Source organism: Mustela nivalis (assembly GCF_964662115.1).
Source record: "Mustela nivalis genome assembly, chromosome: 14".
Classification (NCBI taxonomy): Eukaryota; Metazoa; Chordata; class Mammalia; order Carnivora; family Mustelidae; genus Mustela; species Mustela nivalis.
The window spans coordinates 9680003-9694088 of NC_139033.1; the positions used below are offsets into that span (position 1 = coordinate 9680003).

At 57.1% G+C, this 14086-nt stretch overlaps 2 protein-coding genes across 3 annotated transcripts in view; one reads left to right on the forward strand and one right to left on the reverse strand.

Moving 5' to 3' along the window:
* Nucleotides 1-10134, forward strand: SDS (serine dehydratase). Its single transcript, XM_082699065.1, has 8 exons — nt 1-176; nt 2996-3150; nt 3549-3588; nt 3841-3980; nt 4080-4171; nt 4905-5132; nt 6737-6861; nt 7608-10134. The coding sequence occupies exons 2-8, from the start codon at nt 2998-3000 to the stop codon at nt 7814-7816; spliced, it is 987 nt and encodes a 328-aa protein (XP_082555191.1). The 5' UTR covers nt 1-176; nt 2996-2997; the 3' UTR covers nt 7817-10134.
* Nucleotides 9037-14086, reverse strand: part of PLBD2 (phospholipase B domain containing 2) — a 22468-nt gene continuing 17418 nt past the window's right edge. For both annotated transcript variants that reach the window (XM_082699063.1, XM_082699064.1), the window contains exons 7-12: nt 13442-13602; nt 12743-12838; nt 12412-12483; nt 11644-11796; nt 10970-11132; nt 9037-10745 (exon numbers count right to left, since the gene is read on the reverse strand). In XM_082699063.1, the coding sequence (XP_082555189.1) occupies nt 10578-10745; nt 10970-11132; nt 11644-11796; nt 12412-12483; nt 12743-12838; nt 13442-13602 (813 nt within the window). In that variant the 3' untranslated portion in view covers nt 9037-10577. The remainder of the gene's footprint in view (nt 10746-10969; nt 11133-11643; nt 11797-12411; nt 12484-12742; nt 12839-13441; nt 13603-14086) is intronic.

The following is a 14086-nucleotide window of genomic DNA, read 5'->3' on the forward strand; positions in this document are numbered from 1 at the left end:
ACCAAAGCTCCAGATCCGTATCCCCTGGGACAATTCCGGAGACATTCCACCTGTCCATCTACCCTCCATCTCTCTGAGGACTCTCTACCCAGCCTTTCCATCTAGACTGTCTCCAGGCCATCCCTTCCCCGACTACTCCCTCCGTCCCGGCCGCTCAGCTCCACCACCTTGGGCAGGTAAGTACCCGCTCCTCCCCCACTTGCAATCTGGAGTGCCTGTGGCCAGGGGCAGGGGGAAGAGGTTCCTGAGAAAGAGGAGATAGAGTCATTTGAGCATAAAAACCCATGTTCTGAAGCCAGACTGGCTGGGTCGGCATCTAGCTCTGGGCCTCAGTGTTCTCATCTCTAAAATGGGGATAATAACAGACGCTTCCTCGTAAGGTTGTTGTAAAGATGAAATGATCATGCACTTAAAATGTCCAGGCAGATATAATAATAGTTCGTTTTTATTGAACTCTTGCTTTGAGCCGAGTGAGAGGGCAGTGAGTTCTGACCTAGAGGGGACACGAAGGCAGACTGCGGCTTCCAGTGGCCGCGCTCCTCCACGTTCGGCACAACTTCAAGATGTTGTACTAGAAGGAGTACTAGAAGGAGGGGGTCTCTGCCCCTCACCTGAAGGCAGCCAGACACAGGTGGGGGAGAAGACTTCCCAAATCTACCTGAAAGGGGTCTTGTGGGGCATCCTTCCCACTCCCAACCAGGAGAGCGCCCTGAGGCCAGGGCTTGGCAAGGTGCACAAGGTCCACTGAGCCAGAACGGGGGTGCCATTGTTTCGGGGAGAACCTCCAGGAGGCTAGTTAAAGTTAATTCAAAATGATACGGGATGTTCCTGTAAAGGAGTGCCTCTAGTTCTTGGCTTTGGTTCAAGAGATCTAGAGGAGAACACCCCCTCCCAGGCCCTGAATGTTAGTTAATTCAGACAGACATGAGCTATCCCTGTTTGGGGGTGCTAAGGCTCGTGGGGTGGTCAGGAACCCCATCCCTCACTTGTCTTCTACCCAGGTGTATCTAGCTCAGTCTGGAAGGGCTGGTGGCCAAGCCTAGGGCTGTCCCAGGTGGTGTCATTGGAAATGGGGGGGGGGTGCGTGGAGAGAGACAGCCATCCTTGCTTGGCCTTCTAGCATGAGGGAGGACGTTGTGGGGTGGGGACCAGATAGGCTACTCACCCAACCACCTGCTGATCAAAATCTGGCTCAGCCCAAGTTGGGGAGAATCCAGGAGAAGAGGAGGAAAAAGGGCTGCACGTCTTTGGCCAGACTCTGGGCTACATCAGATTCTCGATCACCTGGAGCTGGTCAGACCAGGAGGTCTGAGCCACGCCCATGGTCCTGGAGAGAACCTAGCTCCTGTGCTAGGCTATCTAAATTCAAATCCTGCCTCCCCCATCCCCCAAGCTGTGTGGCCTTGGGCAAGTCACATTAATATTCTAGTCGCTGTGGCTAGAGTGACAAACCGCCCCAAGGTGTAGGGACCTAAAGCAAGAGCAATCATTGTATCGCTGTCTGTCATGGCTCTGGGGCTTAACTGGGTTCAGCAGGCAGTTCTCACTGGGGTCTCTCAGACATCTGCCCTGTGATGTGTGATGGTAGCTGATGTCTCAAGGTCACCTCCCATGTCTGACAGGAGATACTGGCCATCCGCTTTCAGGTAGGCTATCTACATGTGCCCTCTGCGTGAGGCCTGGTCTTACTCCCATAATGGCAGCCGGGGTTGGAGACGGAGCTGCCGGAGAGAGACAGCCAGGCGGAGGCTGCGTCCCCTTCTATGACCTCGTCTTGGGAGGGGGGCTGGAGTGGAGCCGGCCCACTTGGGCTCCAGAGAGCAGACCGTGCCATCTCTTCCCAGCTCCACGCTCAGTGATGTCATGTTGGTAGCTTGAAAGTGGCCTTGGGGAAGGTCATGTACAGCACAGAAATGCGCACACAGCAAATCAGGGCTTGATTTTTCTTTGTGGAGTCTGTTGTTAAATATTCATCCACACTGTGATGCTTGGAGGCCACAGAGTGTCCCTTCCACCTAGAGCCACAGGCCAGCTGCTCCTCCAGCGTCCCTGAGCAGGAAGCACAGACCCCACCTCTCACTGGGAAAAGCATCTGTGTCACATCATAAGAGATGTGTGTGGGATGGGAAGAGCTTTGCAGTGGTCATTCTGGGAAACACAATCTGAGCCTTGTTTCTTATCAGAATGGACTAATAACGCACCTCCTGCGATTATTAAAAGGATTACATGCATTAATATCTATAAAGCTTAAAACAATGTGTGGCACATGGTAATCACTTTAGAAATGATTATTACATAATAAAATAATTATTATAAAAAGTCTACTCTAACTGGGGATGGGGCTTTCAGAAGGTCAGTATGAAAAAAATACATGCATTTAAATAGGTATTTCCTATGCACAATAAAACATTCAAAAAGCACAAAAGGGATGCTGAGTGCCAGCCCTCTCCACAGAAGCCCCTCGCCCTCATGAGTTTCTTGCATATTTCCCAAGATGTTCTAGCACATAAAAGCTTATGGATTTTGTGTGTGTGTGTGTGTGTGTGTCCCCATGTTTTTGCACAAATAGACTACACCTGCTATCCTGCCCCTTTTTAGCACTGAACCATCTTTGAAACTCACTCTGACTCAGCACCTATAAATCCATCCTCATCTCATGTCCCTTGAAATGTCCAAGGTCTGAGTGTTATTTCTGAAGTTCACAGCTTCCCAGCGTGTTGTGAGGGGGGGGGGGCGGTCCTTGTCCCCATTTTACAGATGAGGCAGCTGAGGCTGAGGCAGGATTGCTTGCATGATGTCCCCTGGTGAGTAGGCAGCTCAGCTGGGATTTGAATTCAGGTCTCCAGGATGCTCCTCATCTGGGCTCTTCCCTCAGCCTCATGGGAAGCGAGGGGAGGGGTCACTCGCAGGCATGCTGAGGGCTACATGGCAGCGGCCAGCACCATGGCCAGCTCTCCTGACCTGATCTGATCTGGGTGTCCTTCCTTCCTCCCAGCGATGACGTCTGGAGAGCCCCTGCACGTCAAGACCCCCATCCGTGACAGCATGTCCCTGTCCAAAGTGGCAGGCACCAGTGTCTACCTCAAGATGGACAGTGCCCAACCTTCGGGCTCCTTCAAGATCCGCGGCATTGGACACCTGTGCAAGAATGTACGGGCGGGGCTCTGCATCTTTGGAGCGGGGGTGGCTGGTCCTTTTTCCTCAGCGGGGCCAGGCCAGCGTGGTGTGCTGACTCCCACAATGCTCCAGTATCTGCTAGTAGCACTCCCTCTAGAGAAGGAGTGCCCACCCCGAAGGGTCTCCTTGTGGACTGATCCCAGAGCTGTCATTTGCCTGCTTCCCCCACTGTCCACCCCTGCAACACTTCCCTGAGCCAGTCTCTTTGGGAGAAGTGATGTCATCTGAGAGGCTAGGGCAGCGCAAAATCTGTGTGAAGGAAGGAGAGGCCAGTGTATACTGGAATCACTGGGAAGCACTCCAGGTGTGGCGGGGAGAGCCCAGGGGAAGACTGGGAGGAGGGCCTCACCCTCCCCACCTTGTCTCTACAGTGGGCTGAGCAAGGCTGTGAACATTTCGTCTGCTCCTCGGGTAAGTGGTCTGCCTGCCTCCTCCTGTGCCCTGCTGTGTGTCTCTGAGCCAGGCGCTCTACCTCTCTGGGCCCTGGTTACCCGAGCAACGAGCCATGACAAACATCCACAGTAGCCCCAGTTTGGAATTCCAGGGGGAGGCAAGTAGTCCCTCAGGGAGGTGTTCAGAGTCCCGAGGTTGGAGATGAGCGGTCCCGTTCGGGCTCCCAGGCCCTCCTGCCCTGACACACTCTCCACCCCCCGTCCCTGGCAGCGGGCAACGCGGGCTTGGCAGCCGCCTATGCTGCCAGGAAGCTGGGGATCCCCGCCACCATCGTGGTGCCCAGCACCACACCTGCCCTCACCATCGAGCGGCTCAAGAATGAGGGTGCCATAGTCAAGGTGGTAGGTGAGGTGAGTACCAACCCAGGGCAGGGGCCGCGGAGGGCGTCTGGTGGCAGGGCAGGATCCCCCAGCCCCTCACCCCCTCCGACCTCTGCTGTGGTCTTGCAGACGTTGGACGAGGCCTTCGAGCTGGCCAAGGCCCTGGCAAAGAACAACCCAGGCTGGGTCTACATTCCTCCCTTTGATGACCCCCTCATCTGGTATGTGGAGCCCAGAGTCCCCCGGCGCAGGTGGGGTCCATCTCCCATAGCACTGGGTGGGCACTTGCCACAATGCATGTCATCGCCCCACGGGCACAGCAGTTGTATGTGCTGGGCATGCCAACGGGCATGAGAGCAGGTGCACACGCACGGTTGCCAGTGCTCGTTCCCTGTGGCCATGAGGGCACGTATGAGCTCAGATGCACACGTACCTGCAGCCAGGTCCCCAGAAAGCTGACCCCAAGACAAAGATTTCAGGGAAAGCAGTTTACCTGGGGAATGATGCAACAGAGAAGGGGGGAGGGAGCCAAGGCCAGAAGAGAGCGGATAAAGGGTTCTCAGGGGCAGGCAGACCTCGGTGGACGGCCAGAGCTTACTCCATCAGGGGGGCCCCTGGGAGCCAGTGTGGAACCCAAACCAGAGTGATCCAGCTTGTGTGGGAGAGGGTGCTGGGGGCTTATACACCACTGCCACCATTCCGAGTGGCTGCAGGCATTGGCTGAAGGCCGCTCTCCGGGGCTGTCATCTCCTACATTTGCAGGCAGCTCCAGTAGCCAGAGGAAGCTGTTGCGTGGGCATGGGGATGCTGGCGGCTGGAAATCAGGGAGGAGCTGGGGAGGGGGTGACTAGCCCAAAGCCCCTCGGCTGCCTGGGATGAGGACAAGGGGCATCTCTAGGGCCCCTGTGTGGGATCTCCAGGGAGCCCAGCCTTAACTCCCCCCCCATCCTCCAGGGAAGGCCACACTTCCATCGTGAGGGAGCTGAAGGAGACGCTGAGCGCCAAGCCAGGGGCCATCGCGCTGTCGGTGGGTGGCGGGGGCCTGCTGTGCGGAGTGGTCCAGGGGCTGCAGGAGGTGGGCTGGGGGGACGTGCCTATCATCGCCATGGAGACCGTCGGAGCCCACAGCTTCCACACTGCCACCACTGCCGGCAAGCTCGTCTCCCTGCCCCAGGTTACCAGGTGAGCAGCAGGGCTGCCTCCGTTAGCTGTTCATGAGCCTTGGGGAGCCCAACTCAGGGCTGGCTGCGAGGTAGACCCTCCCATGTCAGTCCCATTTTACAGATGAGGAAACCGAGGCTCTGGTCACTTGCCCAAAGTCACACAGCCACGAGTGGTACTACTGCTGGGACTGGACCTGAGTCTGTGTGACTCACTACTGTGAACGTCCCATATTAAGCATGTATTGACTGCCCTGTGGCAGGGTTTTGCACACCTCATTCATTTGCTAATCATTTACTGGGCCCCTCCTATATGCAAGCACTGCCAATCCTTGGCCAGAGTGGTGAATAACACAGCCCCTGCTCCCAAGTTCATATCCCAGCCCCCAACCTTTGATAGATGGTATTTAATTAGGATTAGGTTTGTCGCATTATATAGGAGCCCCAAATAACAGTGTCTTAAACCAGATTGAACTTTACTTCATCTCTTACATAAAATGAAAAAAAAGTGTCTACAGGTAGGCAGTCCAGGGGCTCCAAGAAGCCAGGGCACAGGTCCCTTGAGTTTGTTCTCCATCATCCTTATCATATAGTCCTATGGCCCAAAATAGCTGCTTAAGTACCGACTATCACACCCATGCTCCATCTGTCAGGAGAAAGGGAGGGCAGAAGTGATGCCCCTTCCCTTTAAAGACACAGTACTCCCAGTTACCTCTCATTGGCCAGGACTTAGTCACATGGCCACAGCTACTGCAAGGGAGGCTGGGAAATATCTTCTTACCAGGTCTCCACGTGTGCAGCTAGAATAGATATTGGGTAGATAAGTCCTTACCACACAGAGGGAAGACTGCACCCAAAATTCTGGATTCCTGAGCCTGGTACCTGGGAGCTACCACGTTGGGCTCTGATCCTGTACTGTTAGGATTGAGGAAATAATTGTCCAGTGCCTACTGTGAGCTATGCCAGGCTTAGGACTAAGGTGGTTCAGGCCCCAGGTGCTCCTGGGCAAGATGGGAATAGAAAGTGATGACTCCAGGGAGCAGGGAGAAAGTGAATGCACTGATGATGAGTGCAGGTCCTGGAGGTACAAGGATCCTGCTTGAAGTGCTCCCACCACCACTGCCTAGGCACATAACTTTGGGCAAGTGACCAGCACACTCTCTGCCTGGATTTCCTCTCCCATTAAAATCGAACCAATGAATAGCAAAAATGGTTGTGAGAATTAAATAATGCCTGCAAAATCCTTGGCACTTAATACTTGTGCAAGAAATTGTCACTATGCCTGCGTCATGGGGAGGACCCTTTGAGGAGGTGGCCTTAATCCTGAGCCCTGAAGGACAGGGCCAGACCTGGGTGGGGAGAGCCCTTTCAAGGAACCACAAGGCGGTCTCTCTGGCGTTTGTTCCTCAGTGGGTGTTGAGCACAATATGCTATTTACCCCCAGTCAAGCCTCTGTGCCTTATTAGAAAAGACTTCACTGTCGGGGAGCCTGCCCACGGACCCCGCTTCCCTGCTCCCTCTCAAATCCGTCTTACTCTTTCTATCCCTCCTCATCCCAATCTCTGCCTCCCTCCTCCCTCCTGTTTCCCCCATTCCCCTCCTTTTCTCCATCCCCATCTCTCCCAGTGTGGCCAAGGCCCTGTGTGTGAAGACCGTGGGGGCTCAGGCCCTGAAGCTATTTCAGGAACACCCCATCTTCTCTGAAGTCATCTCGGACCAGGAGGCTGTGGCTGCTATTGAGAAGTTCGTGGGTATGTGCTGCGTCCTTTCAAGACCTGATCTGCTAGCTCAGGAACTAACTGGCTATCCACGTGGCATCCTAAGAGATCCCATTCCCTGCAAATTTTCCCGACAGTCCTATCTCCCACCCCAATCTCCCACCCCTTCCTAGAACTTCCCACTTGTGAAAGGTAATACAGTGCAGTTATAGAAGTAGAAAGACCAAAGCCACAAGTGAAGAAGTAAGTTTGATAACCATGACAGCAGGGAATAGCAATTAAATATTTTAAAATGCGAACTTTGAGCTTCCTGATAGCCCTGGTGAAAAGGGAAAGTATGGGCCTCAAGCCCGGCTTCAGAAATGGGTCTGTAAGTAGACTGGTTTCCTTCTGGGTTCAGTCTAGGTCAGGGATGACACATGTATGTGTGTGCAAGCGCACACACACACAGTAAGCACTCACACTGCCACTTAATCTGTATTAGCACCCAGTGTGCACATCAAACACGGCTGTCTTGCTCAGATGATGACTCAAGCCTTCTCCACATAGGGCTGAGGCAGTTACAATCATTTTACCAGTGCCCGCACTCATAATGAAACCTAGTCATGATCGGGACTTGGAAGGCCAAGCTGGGGCAGTGAGGGGAGGTTTGGCCTGGGACCGGAGTCTGTGGCCAGGTCCGAGAGCGCAGCGGCTCACACCCTCAGGCTTTCCCTATGGCCCAACAGCACCCCGCACCCTGCCCCCAGGCCCCACCCTCATCACTCCCTCCTCCACAGATGACGAGAAGATCCTGGTGGAGCCCGCCTGCGGGGCAGCCCTGGCCGCCGTGTACAGCCGCGTGATTCAGAAGCTGCAAGGAGAAGGCAAGCTCCGGGCCCCGCTGTCCTCCATTGTGGTCATTGTCTGTGGCGGCAGCAACATCAGTCTGGGCCAGCTGCAGGCCCTCAAGGAACAGCTGGGCATGAAGAACGGGCTGCCCAAGTGAGGAACCATCCCCACCCGTCTGCCTCCCCTCCCTGGGGGACCCCTGGAGGAACTGGAGTTTTATCCAGCACCTCGCTGTAAATATTCTTGTGTCTGTCTGGGAGCCTCGGCCCGGGCCAGCCGGTTCGTTTCTCAGTCCCACGAGCCCGCTGTGCCGAGGGGCCGCAGCTCCGAGGTGGAGCCGGCCCGGCAGCCAGCGAAGCCATGAACCGAATCTCTCTGGCCACAGCGCAGTGGTTCTGGGACTGTCCCTAGACACCGTGGCTCGGGGACGGCTGCCCATGTATCCTACACCAGGTCCCCAGCACGGGGAGGGGGGGGCGGTGGGCAGGAGGGGGTAGATCGTAGCAGGACAAGCCTCCCCTCCCTGGAAGGCACAGAGGGCTGTAGTCCAGGACTGAGAACCGTCTGTCCTCTCCCCCAGGAAGCCCAGCCTGGCCCCACCCCCCAGGCATTTTTCTAATTGTAGCTTTTTCATTGAAAAAGAAAAACATGTATTTATGAAATGAAGATCCTTTAAGTTTCTCCTTCATCACCATCTGCCTCCCTCCCTCCTCGCCCCGCACCTGCCTGCTTGTAGCCCTGCCCCCTAACCTCTGCCCCTTAGAACCTTGGCGCCCCATGGCTGTGGGGGCCGGGAACCCTGCTCCCAGCTGGGCTTGCATGCTGGGAGGCCGGAAGCAGGAAGGGAGGAAGGTGAGCAAGAGCTGGGGCAAGGGCTGCCTCGTTGGAGCCAGAAGTCCATCCTGCTATCAGAATGACTTGATCACAGAACCAATGGGAGCAGAGCAATGAGCCCCCTCCCCCGACTGGGGGGTGTGTAAACTGACACTGGACACCCGTCTCAGGGATTCAGAAGGAGCGGACTTGGACTTGAGAAGAATGCCATGCCAAGCCTCTCAGACCTGAAACCCTCTTCCCAGGACAGCGCTGCTGACGAGCACAGGGAAACGGGGAAGAGGGCCTGCGGGGGGGGCTCCTCGAGTTCTGGGAAGGGGCGCCACCACACCAACCCCAGCAGCCCCACGCAATTCACTGAGTCCCCAAGTTCAGAGTGCAGCTTGAGACCCCCTGCAGTCCCTCAGGACATGATGCAGATCCACACGGGTCTGCAGAGCCCCTACCCACCCCGACTACCAGCAGGGACTGGGAGATTCAGGGGAGAGTGTCAAGCCCACCCCAAACCCACCCCGGACACAGGCTCATCCACTGACTTCCAGCCAGGAGGGACAAAAACATATTTTATAGGTGATGGGACATCAAGGGCGGGCAGGCAGAGACAGCAAACCATTCGTCCCTTGGCCCCAGAGTTCTTCCTGGGGGACAGAGTGGTGCTCAGTTCAAGAAAGCCTGCGCGGAACAGGGTTGCTTCCAGCCTCGACTGTCCCACTTGAGTCAGCACAAAACCCCCCAAAGAGGCAATGCCTACACCTCTGTCCACTAGAAGAGCTGAGGCATGGAGGGCTGGGGTCAACCAGCTGGCTAAGATCAGATGGGGAGAGACTCTGTTTCGTGTCGGCCTGTATCCCACAGTGGAAGTTGGGAAAGTCTTGTTGGTTACCAAGGCCCTGGGATAGGTGCTCAAGAACATCTGAATGGACGAACGGATGGATGGATGGACAGATATAGATAAATGAATAGGTAGATGGATAGATGGATGACAGATGAATAGGTGAGTAGATGGAAAATGGATGGATCTATGGATGGGTGGATGGATGGATGGACGGACGGATGGATGGATGGATAGGTAGGTGAATGGACGGGTGGCTGGGTGGCTGTGTGGATGGACGGACAGATGACTAGATGGATGAATGAATGGAAGACCGCAGGTGGACATGGGTAGGCAGGTCAGCAGACGAATAAACGGACAGATGAACAGGAGAAGAATGAACAGACAGAAGAATGGATGCATGGGTGGACGGTGTAGAACCCAAACCAGGGAGGACAAAGGGCACCAGCCCAGCCTCCCCCACTATCTAAAAATGCACAGCACACGGGCCACGGCCTCTCATTTAATGGCAGCACAGTCTGCAATTTGGTTCCTACAGCAGGGGAGCTGCGGGCACTGCCCGGAGGCCAGGGGCAGGCCCAAGCTGGGGGCAGAGGGCACGAGGCTGCAGGAGAGAGGCTGACACTCTTCTCTGCCCCGAAGGCCCCTCCAGCCTCAAGTCGCCAGAAACTTTGGTTTTGTTTGTTTTCAAGTTTCCGTCCTCAGGGAAGCCATCCAGAAGGAGAAACAAAGGGGCTACTTCCCGAGCGAGCAGAGCAGCCGGGGCTGGGAGACGGAAGGACCGATGCCAACCAGAGGCAATGCCCAGGCCTTGGGCCAAAACCCCACAAGTCTCAGAGCCACTGGCAGGAATGACACTGGGAGGCGGGAACTGGAAATGTCCCCTCCTGCTCCACCAGAGGCCCCAAACCCCATCCGAGGACCCCTCCCAAGCCCTCAAGAAGAGGCAGCATGAGGACAGGGCTCCAGCGTAGGAGAAAGAGAGAAGGAGACAGAGGAGAGAGAGAGAGGCAGAGAGGCGGGGGACAAGGGAGGCACTCCCTCACTGAAGGGGAGCGAGCGAGTCAGTGCTGGGCCCCATCAGGCCGCGCATCCCAACCAGGAGATGATCCGGAGGCCAGTGAACCTGGCAGACCCAGGCCCCCCAATCTGGGCACAGCAGGGGACGAAGGCCACAGAGGGGGCGGGCAGGAGGTCAGGTTGGCGGCCGATGGGTGGCCCCAGTGGCTGTCAGCAGGGCAGAGAAGGAGACTCAGTCCCACCAGACCTCGATGGGCGAGAACTTCCAGAGGTCAGGCTGGCCCATGTGCAGCAGGCCACTGAAGGGCGAGGAGCTCCACTGGAACGGAGGCAGCTGGTCCCACGTAGGCCCACTGACTGCGACGATGTGAAAGGCCCTGGCCAGCGCCATGCTGGTCATCTGGAAGCCAGGGCAGAGGTCACTGAGCACCAGCCTGGGCTGGGCTCCGAGCTGCCCCAATCCAGACGGCCCTGACCCCAGCCCTAACTTGGCCCCCACCCGCAGCCCCATGCCAACCCTGCCCCCTGGTCCGCCATCTGCTCTGACCCCCGTCACCCCGTGCCCCGCAGCGATGACACCACCCCAGCCCACCGCCTGCCCCCAGGCCCGGGGTGGGGCAGCACCTTTACGTCTATGCCCCCATGGGAGCGCTGGTGCAGGGCCTGGAAAGGGTACGAGCCGTTGGCGGGGTTCAGGTCAGAGCGGGCCGAGATGGCGTTCTCTGCGTTGGCCTGGGGGTTGCAGGCTTTGCACAGGGACAGGGGGTCGTGCAGGAAGTCATTGTACCTGGATGTGGGAAGGGTGGGGGGCATCAGGCGTGCCGGGCAGGGGAGGCCAAGCTCCCACTGGTGGCAGCCCCGGACACAAGCCACCTGCGTTCAGGTGCCCAGCTTCCTTCACTCTTCACCCCACCATTCCACGCCTGTCCTCACATCCGCCGAGGCAGCCCTTCCTCCAGAGACCCTCTGGGGCCCCCACCCCCGATCTGGGCTAGATCCTGCCCCTCACAGCAGGGCTGGGGGCTCAGCCCGTTCCACCCTCCGTGCCCACATCCCCGAGAGGGCTTGACGGATCTCACATCTCCCACAGCGGGGGCTCCCTGCTTTGGGCCATTCCTCTGGCTGGTGCCCAGCTCCAGGGGGCCACTCAGCAGCGGGCCAGCACCCACACCTGTAACGTGTGCTTACAGCTGGCCGCTGCCCTGCAACCCCCGGGCTCGTAGTGAGGCTTACACACGGGGGCCAGTGAAGCGCGTGTAAAGCTCTATGGGACTCGCGGCACACGCTCCCCCACGCACCTCATGAGCCGGAGCATGGAGTCCAGGTCGTGCACCAGCGACTGGTTCCGTCGGAAGATCTGGGCTCGGGGGCTCCCATCATAGGAGAACCAGTCCCCGTACTGGGCCACCAGGGCCTGCATCCCACTGGCATTGAACACACTCTCAAAATACCTACGGGGGGAAAAGGACGGTCACTTACTGCCCCTGCCCATGCTGGCTGTGCCCGGGAAGACAGAGGGGTGGTCACACCAGAACAAGATCACTAACAACCACAACAGAACAGTGACAGTCATGTCTTCTGTGTGTGCTGGGAGGTGGCTCACTGGGGTGACCAAGCTTGGGCTCTGTGGTCCAAGAGACATGGTTCAGATGCTGACTTCACCGCTGAACAGCTGGGGAACGCGCCTTGTTTCGAAAGTTAGGCATTTGCTAGAGGCCTCAGTTTCCTCGTCTGTGAAATGGGAACGGGGGTCATGGCGACTGTGCACTGGTTGTAAGGAGCAAATCTCTCATTGGTAGGGTACAGTGAGTGTCCGGAGGTGATGGCCGTGCGGCCTGGTTACAGCAGACCTAATGGGGGAGACCCAGCGGGGGCGGCACCTGAGCCTGGCCACCCCCGACCCTCCCCCCGTGGGCACAGACCAAAGTCCCACTACTCTCAGCCAAAGAAAGGCCAAGGTGGTTTCTTCGCTCTGTGGGTTGAAAAGATCACGCAGGGAAGAACCCCTGAGCAGCATGGAGAACTGAGTAGGGGTGAGGCAGGTATGGGCACGGGTGGGGACATACGGTAGGTTGTAGCTGGCCCAGTAGGTCTTCTGGTAGAGTTCTGAGGTCTTATCGGCCACCACCACCATGCCCCTGGGACCAAGAAGAGAGATGGGGCAAGACTGGTGAGAAGAGCGGCACCTGTGGGCACTGCCCTGCTCAAGAACCCCACGCGGCTCCCCATTGCCCAGAGGTAGATTAGGTCCTGGATCTTCTACCCCAGCCCGAGGCCGCCTCCCCCTCCCACCTGGCCTTCCTTAGATGGTCACCTTCCCACACACATTCCGGCGTGCATCCAGACCTTCGCCTAGGCAGCCCCGGAACCCCCTGCCTTCCTTCCCAGGCTACTCACGGGATCTGCTCTAGGACGGTGAGCACCCTGTTCCCGGGGCTGGGCCCGCCAGGGACAAATGCCTTGTAGTCCACAATCATCCACTGGTTGTTGTACCTGCCAGGAAGGAAGGAGGAATGAACACACCTGGGGACCACTGCCCCAGCTTCCCTGCAGCCCCAGGGCTCCGCGCCACCAGCAATCAAGAGGAAGAAGTGGCACTGGGGGGGAGGGTGAACTGACATCTGTCACCCTGACAGTGCAGCTTGACCAGGTGTCCTCGGCTCCCATCATGCTGTCTGTCTCCTCCAGAGAAGGCTACAGCTCCCTAGTGCTTATAGGAATACAGGTCAATTCTTCAGCCCGACATTGTAAGTCCCTGCACTATCTAGCTCCAATGTCTCCGGCTCAGAGGGCCCCCACTGACGCATGCCCACTTGCTCAGACAGCTCTCCCACCTCCAGGGCCCTCAAATCCCAAGTTCACTTCCTGGCTTCCCTCTGAGGGCCTCTCCCTAGATGGAGAGCCTGCAGGGGAGAGAAAAAGCCCCCGTTTCCCTAAGTATAAAACAAGGGAGAAGACTTTAAGACACCTACCTCCAGCAGGAACCATGAGAGGGCTCTGCAGAGGGTATGGGGGGTGTGTGGCCCTGGTGCCACGTCCCTTGGGCTCTGTCAATGGGGAAATTGGTCCATTTCTAAGTGCTGGGAGCCCACTCACGTGCCACTGTTGAACCTTTTAAAGATGTCTGCCCAGGCGTCCCCGTCCAAGGCCAAGCGGTTGGCCGCCACATTACGCAACCACTCCAGCACACAGTCCTTGGGCTGCACATACTTCCAGAGGGCCGGGTTCCTGTTGCCGATGGTGGTCTCCAGTGTCACCTGTGGGAGGGCCAAGGGGGTGCTGCACAGAAGGGCCCCCTCACTTAGGATGAGGGCATGCTGTCACCAAGTGGCAGTGCTGATCAGTCACGGTCCGTACATTGATTAGTTTTTCGAAACCTCACGTGCTGCTTTGGGTGCACATTCCTACTGGTTCCCTGGCTGAGCACCGAGAGAAATTCACAATCATGCATCCAGCTTTGCCCTGGGAAAGAGCCCCTGGGAGAGTCAATGGCGCTGCTCCTATGGACCCAGTCCTCCAACCGAGTCAATCAACTCTTTCCCCAGAGAGACAGCGTCCCATTTCTACCCTTTCTTGCAGTTTTGCGGAGAAAATCAGCCGACTCGAAGCTGGGAGCCTGGCAGACCATCACAGTCTCACCGACCTCTTCCAGCCCTCCTGGGAAAAACACAGCATGGCTACTAACACTCCTTTTTACTGAAAGGTAAACTGAGGCCTGAAGAAGCTAAGAGACGTGCCAAA